Genomic DNA, 15,277 nt, shown 5'->3' with positions numbered 1-15,277 from the left:
TGATTTTTCACATTCAAGAATATCAGTATGATGTTGCAAGAGCCAAGCTGGGATCTGATTTATTTTGGTGCTGACCATTTAAAAATCTGTTATCATAGTGTTTCTTTTTGCCTAAAACATTAATCAGTTGGCTATGACAACCTGACCCAGGTTGTTAGTAAAAATGTTTCAGAAGCAATTTGCTGGTGCCAGGTTATTAGAAAATACTATAAAAGACCCAACAGAGTTGCTGTGATTTTACACAACAATGCTTAAGCCATAACCTATCATTCAGAAAATATAATATTTTGCTCTGTATAATACTGAAACTAATGCATGTGGCTTGTTAGCTTTTGATGCATTCTGCTTGCCCAACCTCAGATCACAGACTTTTCAAGACCATATCCTTAGACTTCTTGGGCTAGAATAAACTCCAGGCAACTGTTTTGGTGGGATTAGGTTAAACCAATCATATCTGGTAGATGTGATGACTTTGTAATGCATCATGTGGTTGCAAGTTAGCATGTCGTATCCATTTAAGGGTAAGAAATTCATTCAACTAACAATAAGCCAAGCAATAGCAATAGCATTTAGACTTAGATACTGCTTCACAGTGTTTTATAGCCCTAAGTGGTTTACAGAATCAGCATACTGTCCCTAATAATCTGGGTCCTCATTTTACCAACTTTGGAAGGATGGAAGACCGAGTCAAGCAAAGGAGAGAGACAGAGGGACAGTATGCAAAAAATCTTTTCTTCATCTATGTCTTGCCACTTGCCTAGTAGTCAAAGGGTGCAAAGAGATGATGCAGTCTCGAACAACTCTGCATTCTTTTTTCAAATGAACAAGGAAGAGAAAAATTGAAATAGGTGGAAAGATACACCTACTGTAGGAGTGTGCCCATTTGCCCATTTTATAGTAAACATACTCCTAGGTTTGCCCATTTTATAGTAAACATACTTTTTTCTCTTCCTTGAAAGATTAGATAAAAATAGATTATAAAAAGAAATGAAAGTTATGCTGCAACCATACAGTAATATGGTTATACTTACAACTTTTTTTTTTTGGTCTTTTAATGACCCCGTAATCCCTTACATCGGGGTGGAGTCAGGGCAGCTGAATGCTCAAGCAGGAAACCCTATAGTATAGGGCCTATACCATTTCAGACAAGTGACTGTCCAGTCTCTTCTTAACAATCTCAGTGTTGAAACACCCACAACTTTTGAAGGCAAGCTGCTCTACTGGTTAATTGTCTTCACTGTTAGGAAGTTTCTCCTTAATTCCAGGTTGATTCTTTCCTTGATTAGTTTCCATTTTTCTTGTCCTTCTTTCTGGTGCTTTGGAAAATAAATTGACCCCTCTTCTTTGTGGTAGTCTCTCAAATACTGGAATACTGCTATCATGTCCTTCTTTTCTCTAGACTAGCCAAACCCAAATCCTGCAACCGTTTTTGTCTTCAGGCCTTTAATTATCTTAGTTGCTCTTCTTTGCACTTTTTCCAAAGTCTCAACATCTTTTTGGTAATGTGGTTATCAAAACTGGGTGCAGTATTCCAGGTTCCATCTTACTAAGGCTTTATAAAGCGGTATTAACATTTCACATGATTTTCGTTCTATGCCTCTATTTATAGAACCAAGGATTGTATAAAGTTGTTTTGGTTGCTGCCACAGACTGCTGACTCATGTTTAAGTGATCGTCTACTAGGACTCCAATGTCCCTCTCACAGTTGCTGTTTTTGATCAAGGTTTTGCCTAACCGATACTTGTACCTTTGATTTTTCCTGCCCAGGTGTAAAACCTAAGAGGGATCAACTCTGTTATTTACTTAGGTTGGGTGATCCTTGAGAACTCTCAGACCATAGGTTGGACTGTGAAGTCAACATCTTTCCCAGGTATCTATTTGGTGAGGTAAAATCCTCATTTTCCTATCCAGTCAGTCTTTGGTCTTCATGCAATTCCCCCAAAATCTGGAAAACTGAAGCATCTGAGATCTTGTCTTGATACGTTTTCATTTTAGGTTTATAGGGATACACTAAACTTACAATTCAGGCAAAGACCGAAATATTCCATTTTAATTCCAGATCACACCGATATGGCCATCCTGGAAGTTATTTGGTAGTTGAAAATGTGCAACTGATGTTCTTCTTCATTCCGAAGAACAGAATATTTTGCAATTCCCAAGAATGTTGCCCCAAAATAATAGGTTTTGCACATAACTATTTATAAGCCAGTTTTCTTTCAAGAATAACTCCCAGCATGACTAACAGATTAGTATTAAAAATAATTCCACATTACTGATACAAAACAAGTAACTCTCTGTAAATGTATAACTAGACAATGTATTAAAATCCATAAAAAAGTCATTCAGCCATTCCCAATGGTATAGTAACAATCACAGGCAAATATCAAAACAGATTCTTATCTTTCAAAGCTACTAATACATTCCATAAATAGAATTAACTTTATGAAATCCCTGAAAACAATAAAACACTAATAAAATAAAATTGCCAATAAAACCATGTATGCTCATAGGAATATAACTGTGATCCTGTCTGGGAGGTGCATGAAGAAAGCTGGGCTACAGATAAGAAAACAATACACAAACTCATTTAAAGATAAATTCAACCTTTATGGTTTTTGCATACATGTTCAGATCTTTTCAGTCTGGGAGAGATACAGCCCTTGCTTTTTAAAGTTCACAATCTAATGCCATCAGCACAAGGGACAAATATTTTATTATATGTAATTGTGCAGATATTTGATGCATACACCTACTTTTACCGCAAGCTTTGTGAATTGCAGGAATACACTGATAATGCAAGCTTGCTCGTTGGCATTTATATTCCATCTATACAAAGTACAACACTGGCATTTTTCAAGAATAAAATATAATCCCCTTTGAATAAAGATGATTTTTCTGCTTTCTAAAAAGAAGCAGTACCGTAGTACTGAATCTTCCATGTACATGCTTTAGAGCCCTTCCAATTATTAGAGTATTACTTTTACTCTATTTGTGTGTACATGCATTTCTCTCAGCTGAACAATAACAGAATAAAAAGCAATTCTTGGTTAGTGTAAAGCAAAATTAATACCAGTTTGCAAAAACATCCAAATAAATATTAGGTGAAAGTCTAAGATTACTTTTTGCAGAAAGCCAAGGCATCTTAAAATGGAAAATGTTAATATTTCAGTTGTTATTCTTTTTCTTGTATCCTTATATCTTATTGCCTCTGTAGAACTAAAAAAAAATTAAGATACTGGAATTCAAGGTATTGCTAATATAACGATTGATGATTGAGAGAGATGGACACAATAGTTCTTCAGTCAGTCCCCAGTGTCAAAATCAATTTCTTATGAGAATTGGCAAAAATGTGTACATCAAAAGAGAATAGGAGAAAACGCTTTATTGAGGACAAAAGATCTATCCACATTTATCTGCAGTTGGTTGTGTGTCTTTTAAAAAATTACTTTTGTCCTTTAAATACAATGAGGCCATCTCTCTAAAACTAAGTTCCCTGTTAAGTTACTTCTTCAGATACTAATTTGTTATGTTGTCATAGGGAACATAGGGGTGGCAGGCGCCATCATAAAATTAAAAGTTATTGAATCTTTTGAAAGCCTTAACATATTTTTCCTTTTATTTCCTTTTATTAAAATGTTCGCAGCTGTGTCCTTCCAACTGAAACATCAACAAAACCCAAATCCTCAACTTACGTAATGTGAATCCAGACAACTGAAAGGTAAAATGCAAGTCGATAGTTTCTTTCAATGGGGAACAGTGTTCAAAGAGCAAATGCTTGATTTGCTCGATTGCAAGTTGGTCACGTGTGAACTCAGTTCATGAAGCTAATTCCAGAGACTGGCTCATGGTTGGACTGAAGTTGTGCAAGCATGCATTCCTGTGAGAACCAGCCTGATGGCATGACTTTTTATTCAAGAGGAGGGGTCATGGGGGGATATGTGCATTTGAACCAACAAGCTCACAATCACATCCAAAAGAAATCTAGGCAGAGCTGAGTATAATAGTATGGAGAAAGAGCATTTCCATAGAAAGCAAAGCCCTTGAGTCAGTGCTGGAGAATCAAAGTGTGTTTTCAGCTTGGCTTCCACAGACTTGGGAAAAAAAATCAAAAGCCAAGCGGACATGGATGGGGATGAAAACGTAGGCAGTATATACCACCATAGCAACAACAGTAATTATGATAGTATCGAACATGGATCGTTCCCAAGGCTCCAGGACGTAACTGCAGGTGACCAGGAGATACTGAAAATGCAGCCAGTGAATGTAATCCTTGATTTTCTTCAGATCCATTGCTGGCTCAAATGACAGGAAACCTAAGAGAAAACAGACAATGTAGAGTCACGGGTCGAAAAAAGAAAACTGATTATCTGGTTATCAGTGTTCTAAAAGAAATATCCTTCACCTAATGTATTGCCAACATATCAGAGCTGCATCCAGGGCCGGATTTTCCTATAGGCTAACTAGGCTTCAGCCTAGGGCCTCAAGATCAAGAGGGGCCTACATTCAAATTGTTAGCAAAATTAAAATTACACTTTCACTATAGGTGAAAGGGCCTCATAAGTGGAATAGCCTAGGGCCTCTTTTCATCTAAATCCGGCCCTGGCTGCATCTTAAATGAACAAGCCCACCATAAATACATCAAGCCAGGAAGCAGATAGAAATCTCTGTCTTGAAATCTCAACTATATTGTACAGCAGCTCTTTTCTATTGTGGGAATGGTTGTGCCATAAAAGAGCATCTGTCCTGGACCATTGCTGGTTTTGAAGCCCAGTGGTGGGTTGCTCCCGGTTCTGTCTGGTTCTTCCGAACCAGTAGGAAAAGTGGTAGGAGGCTCCGCCCACCTGCCCGGACATCATAACGTACCTTCGAGACCGTCTTCTGCCACCAGTAGCCTCCCACCGGCCAGTCTGCTCCCATAGAGAGGGTCTCCTCAGGGTGCCATCGACCAAACTATGTCGGCTGGCGACACCCAGGGGGAGGGCCTTCTCTGTGGGAGCCCCTGCCCTTTGGAATGAACTTGTCTGTCTTTGTGTTTTTAATTAGGCTGTACACCGCCCTGAATCCTTCGTGAGAAGGGCGGTATAGAAATAAAATAAATAAATAAATAAATAATGAATGATCTGCGTGCGTGCCCCTGTTGCGAACTGGTAGTAAAGGTAAGTAGAACCCGCCCCTGTTGAAACCCCTATAACCTTTTCCCTCCCAGCAATATTTGGTGAATAAATCACTGGATGCATCCAGAGATACTGAGCCTGAGCCTCTCCTTCCCTCAGTGTTTGCAGGGTGCAAGCTTCTGCTGCAATTTAGGCCAGAGGAAACATAACTGATGTATGGTGTAAAGAGTTGCATCCCTTTAGGACAGTCTCAGGGGACAAGCCACTGCAGGAAGCTATAACAGAATAATAGAGTTGGAAGGGACCTTGGAGGTCTTCTATTCCAAACCTACAGAGGAATTATTGAGTCAGTCATCTGCACCTCTATAATTGTTTGGTTGGTTCTGCAACCCAACAAGACAGACACAGACTTCAGAGGATAATTAGAACTGCAGAAAAAACAATTACTATCAACCTGTGTTCCATTGAGGACCTGTATACTGCATGAGTCAAAAAGAGGGCTGTGAAAATATTTACAGACCCCTCGCATCCTGGATATAAACTGTTTTAACTCCTACCCTCAAAACGATGCTATAGAGCAGTGTTTCCCAAACTTGGGAACTTTAAGAAGTGTGGACTTCAACTCCCAGAATTCCCCATCCAGCATGGCTGGCTGTGGGATTTTGGGAGTTGAAGTCCATACATCTTGAAGTTCCCAAGTTTGGGAAACACTGCTATAGAGCACTGCACACCAGAACAACTAGACACAAGAACAGTTTTTCCTGAACGCCATCACTCTGCTAAACAAATAATTCCCTCAACACTGTCAAACTAGTTACTAAGTCTGCATTACTATTAATCTTCTCATCATTCCTATCACCCAGTTCCTCCCGCGTATGACTGTATGACTGTAACCTTGTTGCTGATATCCTTAAGATTTATATTGACTGTTTCCCTATGACTATCATTAAGTATTGTACCTTATGATTCTTGATGAATGTATCTTTTCTTTTATGTACACCGAGAGCGTATGCACTAAGACAAATTCCTTGTGTGTCCAATCACACTTGGCCAATAAAGAATTCTATTCTATTCTATTCTATATAGTGGCACTGCCATAACGGAATATTGTCAGGTGCAAGGAACCAGAAACGATACAAGGAGCTGATCAGGGTAGTATGTTTATTGCTACTTGCCTGTAGACAAGAATCTTGCCAGACTAAGTAATCACTATACAACTACTAGATAAGCAGATTTTAGGAGGATTTCCTTCAGCCTCTTCCTTCCCATCAATGATTCAAGGCTAGCCAGCCTTCCCCTCTTCCCCTCAACTGAGTTCCAGACTCCACCACAAATGCCAAAGACCCACCTGATATTTATGTTATGTATATCATTTATTGTTATCAAGCAAAAACAGTTGTACTTATCCAATTATTTAAAACTATTGTGAAACTGAAAGGGCATTACAATCCCTCTCCCTGTTTCACTACCTCACTTCTAACATCCCTCAAAAATATTTTTCTGGAAGCAACACATAAGGGAAAACCTGAAAAACATGAAAAACCTTCTTCCATCAGAGACAGGTTTTTCCAGCTCATTTGATACTTAGCTTATCTAAGATTGGTTCAGTCTGTAGAGATAAAATCAGAGGACTTGTTCCCAATGAGAAAATAATGTTACTTACATAAAAGCAATACCTTAAATGTAGAAAACCTACTTTGTTTGCAGATATTCTCAATTTTAGCATCCCCAGCTACATCTCTGAAATATTCCTGCTAGTCAGTATGAACCAAATTGTTACATGGAACAACAATCTGGCTGTATATGTGCATTTTTCTATTTATACTTTTTCAATATTATGAGTATCCATAGAGCAGACTGTAAAAGAAAAACTTCATTAGAACTGATTATTCGATAATGGTCCAAAATGAATGTCAAATTTAGATAACCTTTGGTGAAAATGTAGATGTAACTCAAAAGAAATGATTCTAATACTCTCAAGCAGCATGTATGTTTAAAATCCAAACCAACATCAATTATTTCTTATGGATGGAACATTGTAATAGTAAAGCTACCACCTAATTAACATTATCTTAAGATGCTCTCTATGTACATTGTCTGGTTGTAAGATCAGTACAATCAGACAATGTACATAGACAGAATTATGTCCAACATAATTCTTTCTGAATATATATTATTGAATTTCTATACTGCCTTTCTTTCAAAAAGAAAGTGGACAGTTCTTTTTCCATCCTGTGTCTTTACTTGCTTAATACTCTTCCAGTTAATATTCTGAGCGGTTCTCTTAGAACCGCTTCCCTTGGAAGGCAGGGCGGAGGATTTCGGACAATACCTGTATGACAAAATCGCTCAGATCCGGGGGGATTTGGACTCTGACTGGGTAGATCAGGGCAGGGTGACGAGGAATAGTCTTGAGAATGTTACCTGGGAGGAGTTTGATGCTGTGACTCCCGATGATGTGGACAGGATTTTGGGGAGACTTAGTGCGGCCACATGTTTACTGGACCCGTGTCCCTCCTGGTTGGTACTGGCCTCCCGGGAGGTTACACGAGGCTGGCTCCAGGGTGTTATCAACGCTTCGTTGAGTGAGGGTCACTTCCCCGCCGCCTTGAAAGAAGCGGTGGTGAGGCCTCTCCTCAAGAAGCCGTCCCTGGATCTGGCAATATTGGCCAACTATCGTCCTGTCTCCAACCTTCGCTTCCTGGCGAAGGTTGTTGAGAGTGTGGTCGTGTGACAGTTTCCACAATTCTTGGAGGAAACATCCTATCTAGATCCGTTCCAGTCGGGTTTCATGCCTGGACACAGCACAGAAACGGCATTGGTCGCGTTGGTTGATAATCTCTGGAGGACTCGGGACAGAGGTTGCTCCTCTATCCTGGTCCTGTTAGACCTCTCAGCGGCTTTTGATACCATCGACCATGGTATCATGCTGCACCGGTTGGAAGAGTTGGGGATGGGGGGCACCGTATTACGGTGGTTCTCCTCCTTTCTCTCCGACCGGTCGCAGTTCGTGTTGGCAGGGGGGCAGAGGTCGACTCAAGGCCTCTTATATGTGGAGTGCCTCAGGGGTCAGTCCTCTCGCCCCTCCTGTTCAACATTTATGTGAAGCCGCTGGGCAAGATCATCCGTGGCTTTGGGGTGAGATACCACCAGTACGCTGATGACCACCCAGCTGTACATCTCCACCCCAGGCCACCCCAACGATGCCCTTGAAGTGATGTCCCAGTGCCTGGAGGCTGTGCGGATCTGGATGGGGAGGAACAGGCTCAGGCTCAACCCTTCCAAGACTGAGTGGCTGTGGCTCCCGGCATCCCGATATAATCAGTTGACTCCATCACTGACTATTGGGGGTGAGTCGTTGGCCCCCACATAGAGGGCTCACAATCTGGGAGTCCTCCTGGATAGGCAGCTGTCCTTGGAGGAACATCTGACGGCTGTAACCAGGGGGACCTTTTGTCAGGTTCGCCTGATCCGACAGTTGCGGCCCTTTCTTGATCGGGATTCCCTGTACACAGTCACTTATGCCCTCGTCACCTCTCGCCTTGACTACTGCAACGCTCTCTTCATGGGGCTCCCCTTGAGGAGCACCCGGAGGCTCCAACTGGTCCAGAACGCAGCAGCGCGGGTAGTGACGGGAGCAGCATGGCGCTCCCATGTAACACCGCTCCTGCGTGAGCTGCACTGGCTCCCAGTGGTCTTCCGGGTGCGCTTCAAGGTGTTGGTTATCACCTTTAAAGCGCTCCATGGCATAGGGCCTAGCTATCTTCGAGACCGCCTGCTGCCACCGACGACCTCCCATCAACCCGTGCGCTCCCACAGAGAGGGCCTCCTCGGGGTGCCATCAGCCAAACAGTGCAGGCTGGTGACCCCCAGGGGGAGGGCCTTCTCTGTGGGGGTACCTACCCTCTGGAATCAATTGCCTCCAGAGATAAGGAGAATCCAAGACCTTAGTGCCTTCCGCCATGCCCTTAAAACCTTCCTTTTCCAGCAAGCCGGGCTGGCCTAATTTTTTAAGTGTTTTTAAGTGTTTTGTTTATTGTTTTTAATTAATGGGGCCAAATTTATATATATATATTTTAACTGTATTTTAATATTTGTACTTGATGTTTTTACTTGGCTGTTCACCGCCCTGAGTCCTCAGGGAGAAGGGCGGTATACAAATTCAAAATAAAATAAATAAAATAAAATAAATTATTTATTAATTCATTTGCAGAGCAAACATATGCTCCAGTTGGGTCACTCCAACATATCTCAGATCTTGTTAGATGCCGCCTGGTAGGTCAAAGAGACCTTTGCCTTCATGTTTTTCCAGCTTCTTTCTAAAAATTTATTTCCATGCCTTCTATGTAACAAGCGGACAAGTCAAGATTTCACAACCCCATTAATGCCTTGGAGCAAGTAGAAAAGCAGGTCCTGAACATTGCTACCCCAGGGGCCAAAATGGTTTAAATTTAAAAAAATAACTCAAAAATATTGTATTGAGTGATACTCATATGTAACTGAGAGCAGGCACCACTTTAGATGCATTTTCACATATTTAATGCCTGCCTGCCTGTCTCCATCTATCTATCCATAAATACACCTGCTACCCACTGATTGTACATTCTATCCCAATAATCTATAAATCAATTAAGTTCAACAAATGACCTCCATCCTAGTAGTTGATGAAAACATTTTAAATGAAAGCATAGCAGCCTTGAACCAGTTATCAAAAAGTTATGATGAAAGTTTAATAAGAAGTTTAAATAGACTTCTTTACAAGCTGAAGTTTTTGTTCAGTCTGCCCTCTGCAAAAGAATACAAGAATACAATATAAAGAAGTTATGCCTCTTTATATACTGACTGACATCTTTTTACTAGAAAAGATAGTCAGGCAAAGAAATACAAATATAAATAATGTGCTTACACAATTTTTGTTTTGGGGTTGTATTGTTTGGTAAGGGAGCATTTGGTCAGTGTAAGTTGTTTTTCAATATACTTTTTTTCTGTAATCTGCAGTCATTTTCTCTGCTGATAAGGATAGATAGGAAAAGTATTGTGCTGTTGTTTTCTTTTTCCTGTGTGAATTTTATTCATTTTGTTCCTTAACTTTCTACATCTGAAAGAAAATGAATCCTGCATTTTTAATTTTTATATATATATATATATATATGAATAGAATAGAATAGAATAGAATAGAATAGAATAGAATAGAATAGAATAGAATTTTTTATTGGCCAAGTGTGATTGGACGCACAAGGAATTTGTCTTGGTGCATATGCTCTCACTGTACATAAAAGAAAAGATACGTTTATCAAGAATCATAAGGTACAACACTAAATAATAGTCATAGGGAAACAATCAATATAAATCTTAAGGATACCAGCAACAATGTTATAGTCATACAGTCATAAGTGGGAGGAGATGGGTGATAGGAAAATTTCCATTGTAAGTAGTGATTGTAAGTCGAGTTATGTGTTTGTTAAGCAAATCACATGGTCATTAAAGAAATCCAGCTTCCCCAAAGGATTCTTTTTGGAGGAAAACAGGAAAAAAGAGAGATGGGCAGTTTAAAAATAAGAAATATCAATCAATCAATAATAAAGATCACAAATCATGATCAGGTGACTGCAGAATGCTGCAATCAGTCATAAATTCAAGCCAATTGTCAAGGGATCAAATTATAGTCACATGATCACAGCAATGATGCTAATGGTCGTAAGTGCGAATAACAGGTTGCAAGTCACTTTTAGTGAGACAATCATGACTTTGAAGCACCTTTAAGTGAATGGCCATAAGTCAAGGACGACTAGTAAAGGCAAAACAAATTCTTTGCCAGTTCAGGACAAACAATGCAATATACTGTAACTGTTTTTTTAAAGACTTTTTCCCCCATAATTGAAAGAACTGTTCCATTCATGTCACAAACTCATCCAGTAGTTTGAACTCTGAATAAGAAGCTAACATCCAATATAAAGAGAAAATTGTAAGAAAAACTAAGGAAATAAAAATGACAAATCCAGAGAGCAATTTCTTTTTGCTGGATTCACAAAAGAGACTGCTAAAATTGTTAAAGATATTCATAATAAGAAACCAACAATCATCTGAACAGATTATATAGGAAGAGTGTTCTGTATAAAAAAGGAACACAAAGTCAGTTTATTTGACCAGGGTTAAAATGGGATAGATTTGGGGGTGAAATCCAGCAGGTTCTGGAGAACTGGTAGCGGAAATTTTGAGCAGTTCAGAGAACTGGCAGAGGAAATTTTGAGTAGTTCAGAGAACTGGCAAATATCACCTCTGGCTGGCCCCAGAATGGGGTGGGAATGGAGATTTTGCAATATCCTTCCCCCAGGAGTGGAGAGGGAATGGGGATTTTGCAGTATCCTTCCCTTGCCACGCCCACCAAGCCACGCCCACCAAGCCACACCATGCCCACCATGCCACGCCCACAGACCCGGCAGTAAAAAAAAATTGGATTTCACCACTGGATAGATTGTTATTTTGGCTGGTTCTCTTTGGATTCACTAATATCTCAACTGATAAATATGGTATACTGAATTTGTTTACATTGATATAGTGTTTAAGTCCACTCCCCATTGTTATTTTATGTCATTTAATTTTATAAGATTTAAATTGGCTCTGTATCTAATTGATTTTGTTTTAATTAAAAGTTAAGAAAGTTTGGTGAATTTGTCTTTTTAAAGGAGAATCCTTGTTAAAAATAAAGTAAAATAAGCAAGAAAATGATAAGAGAACATCTTCTGAGTTCTGAAAAATCTGGCAGATGTTATCTCAGAACCATTGTACCATATCTTAAAAAATCCTGGAGCACCAGGGAACTACCAGAGGATTGGAAAAGAGCTGATGTGGTTCCCATCTTCAAAAACCGGGGCGGGGGGGACGACAAATCCAGGAAACTACAGACCAATCAGCCTAACATCAATACCTCGAATGATACTGGAAAAGAACAATAAAAGAACAGATTTGTGAAGATCTAGAAACAAATAAAGTTATAACTAGTAGCCAGCATGGGTTTGTTAAAAACAGATCACGCCAAACCAACCTTAGTGACTAAATTAGTAGACCAGAGAAATGCTGTAAACATAGTATACTTCGACTTCAGCAAGGCATTCAATAAAGTAGACCACATCCTACTTCTTGGTAAACTAGAAAAACATGGGATAGAAAACACCACCACCAGATGGATTTGTAATTGGCTGACAAACTGTGTATTCAGTGAATAGTCTTTAATGATACTACATATACATGGAAGGAAGGAAGCAGTGTGGTACCACAATGTTCCGCCTTAGGCTCAGTATGCATCTATCTTTTCATAAATGATTTAGATGAGGAAATAGAAGAGGAACTCGGGGAGGCAGGGAATGTTGTGGGTCCCATCCCCTGCAAAGATACATCTGGTGGGACCCAGAAGAGGGGCCATCTCCGTGGTGGCCCCCTCTCTCTGAAACAACATCCCCACAGAGATTAGAATGGCCCCCACTCTAGCACTCTTCCAGAAGGCACTGAAGACCTGGTTCTGCCAGCGGGCCTGGGGAACTCAGAGTGGGATGGATCCCATTAAATGGCTCATGTGAGGTGCTATCGCCAGGGTGGGGTGTGTGATTTTAGTATATTAATTTATTACACAACTCTTCTTTTATTAGTTTTATTGTTTTTATATGGGGTTTTATATTTTGTAAGCCGCCTTAAATCGCCATATACAAATAGGCGGCAATATAAATTCCCTAAAAAAATAAATAAAATAAACTCATCAAATTTGCAGATGACACTGAGCTGGCAGGAATAACCAAATACCCCAGACAAGCTCAGGACCCAAAAAGATCTTGACAGACTTGAACAATGGGCTCTCTCCAACATGAAATTGAATGTGGAGAAAAGCAAGATTTTACACCTAGGCAGGAAAAATCAAGGGTACAAGTACAGATTAGGTAAAACCTGGCTCAAAAACAGTAGCTATGAGAGGGATCTTGGTGTCCTAGTGGACAAACACTTAAACATGAGCCAGCAGTGTATGGCAGCAGCCAAAAAAGCTAATACAATCCTTGGTTGTATAAACGGAGGCATATAATCAAAATCACGTTAAGTATTAGTACTGCTTTATAAAGCCTTAGTAAGACCACACCTGGAATACTGCATCCAGTTTTGGTCACATTACAAAAAAGATGTTGAGGCTTTGGAAAAAGTGCAAAGAAAATCAACTAAGTCACAGATGTCAAACTCGATCGCATGACATGACGTACTGTGACGTATCGTGACTTTTTTTGCCTTTACAGAGCTGGGATGGGCGTGCCCTGCAAGTGACACATCTGGCCCGCAGGCCGCTAGTTTGACACCCCTGAACTAAGATGATTAAGTCCCTGGAGACAAAAACATAGGAAGAACAGTTGCAGGAATTGGGTATGGCCAGTCTAGAGAAAAGAAGGACTAGGGGTGACACAATAGCAGTATTCCAGTATTTGAAAGGCTGCCACAAAGAGGAGGGGGTCAATTTATTTTCCAACACATCAGAGGGCACTATTCTGATTATTTTATATTCTAGTCTTTTGTTTATATTAAGATGCTGGAATTACTTTATATTTGCAATATGTGGATTTGTTTATGGTTTACAGTTGAGATATGGAATGATTATTTAAATGGGATATGTTACTATTTGATGTAGGTTTTTTGGTAATTGTTGGTATTTGGAATGGGATAAATGTTACGTTGGAGCTTGTCCTTTTTTTTGAAAGAGAACTGGTCTCTTTTCCCCTGAAACTTTAAGTTTAGTTTGTTTACACTAGGATCGGACCATTTTATGCCCTTTAAATCGAGTTTTGCTTACAGCTAAAAGTTGAGATGTGAATGCTGAGTTTTATATTTGCTAATTAATCAATATTGTCAATATTTTAGAGCTCTTTAGACTTTTTGTCAATAATTGGATAAGGAGAAGGTTTTAGTTGATTTTCCTAGTATTAATAAGTGGATTATTGGAAGAAGAATGTTATATTTGTTATTTAAAAGGAGATAAAGAGATTATGAAATTGCTTATACTGGTTGTGATGAAAATGTGATGGGAAGTCATTTTCTTAATGAGGAGTTCCTTTAACAGGTAGCCTTGACTTACAGGTTAATGACCATTTGAAGTAATGATGGATCCTCCCACAAAATATTTATGAACTAGTTCCAAAGTTCTGATGTTTGTGCCCCATCCCAATTGTCACCTGACTGCATTTTGTGCATTGGCAACCAGCCAGGGATGAAATGCTCCTGGTTCGGACCGTATCGCCCGATCCAGTAGCGATGGAGGTGGGTGGTTCAGAGAACCGATAGCAAAAATCCCTGCCTCTCCACATGCCCAGCTGAGCCGCACAATCATCAGAGGCTTTTTTTTACTTTTAAAAGCATTTTTTCTACAACCTCTTCGGCCGAAAAAACGCTTTTAAAAGTAAAAAAAAAAAAAGCCTCTGATGATTGCGCAGCTCAGCTGGGATTGTCAAAGGCTTTTAAAAGGAACCCCCCCCTTTTTTAAATGCCTCTGATGATCCAAGCTGTGTTTTTAAAAAATCCTCTGCAGATCAAGCAACTCAGCTGGGATTGTCAGAGCATTTTGAAAGCATTTTTTTACAACCTCTTCACCGAAGAGGTTGTAGAAAAAATGGTTTTAAAAGTTAAAAAAAAAAAAAATGGCCACGCCCACCCAGTCACATTACCCACCAAGCCACGCCCACAGAACTGGTAGTAACAAATTTTAGATTTCACCACTCAACCAGCCCACATTTAAGGTTCTTTGTAGCACCCCATGGTCACACGTCCGTGATTTACAATGTTTTTTTCTGGAAGTTTGGTGTTTACTTCTGGCTTCCAGAAACCCCCTCCCCTCCCACTCCACAGCAAATAATGGATTTGCTTAACAACCATGGTGTTTACTGCTACATTTGCTTTATGACTGCTGTGGTCTACTGTGTTGCTTTGCGACTACCGCTTTTGCTTAATGACTGCTGTAAAAAGGTAATAAAATTGGGTCTGGTCACATGGTGACCCACTTTATGACTGTCACAATTTATGACTGTAGCTGTGGGGCTCAATTAGGGTCATAAATCAAGGATTACTTGTATTTTTTTGTTTTCTTGCACATTTTTCTATTACTTTCTTTTTTCCTTCATATTTTCTTTTATTGTTGT

The 15,277-nt window shown here is 39.8% G+C and overlaps 1 protein-coding gene across 7 annotated transcripts in view; it reads right to left on the bottom strand.

Moving 5' to 3' along the window:
- Window positions 1–1,979: 1,979 nt before the first annotated feature.
- SPTSSB (serine palmitoyltransferase small subunit B) overlaps window positions 1,980–15,277 on the bottom strand; it is a 32,587-nt gene continuing 19,289 nt past the window's right edge. For all 7 annotated transcript variants that reach the window (XM_060683058.2, XM_060683056.2, XM_060683055.2 and 4 more), the window contains one exon: window positions 1,980–4,313. In XM_060683058.2, coding sequence (XP_060539041.1) covers window positions 4,060–4,313 — 254 coding nt within the window. In that variant the 3' untranslated portion in view covers window positions 1,980–4,059. The remainder of the gene's footprint in view (window positions 4,314–15,277) is intronic.

This window comes from Pantherophis guttatus, chromosome 6, assembly GCF_059756535.1.
Source record: "Pantherophis guttatus breed Tessera chromosome 6, ASM5975653v1, whole genome shotgun sequence".
In the NCBI taxonomy this organism is placed as follows: domain Eukaryota; kingdom Metazoa; phylum Chordata; class Lepidosauria; order Squamata; family Colubridae; genus Pantherophis; species Pantherophis guttatus.
The sequence above is the reverse complement of the archived record's forward strand: the minus strand, read 5'-3'. Positions and strand labels throughout refer to the sequence as shown.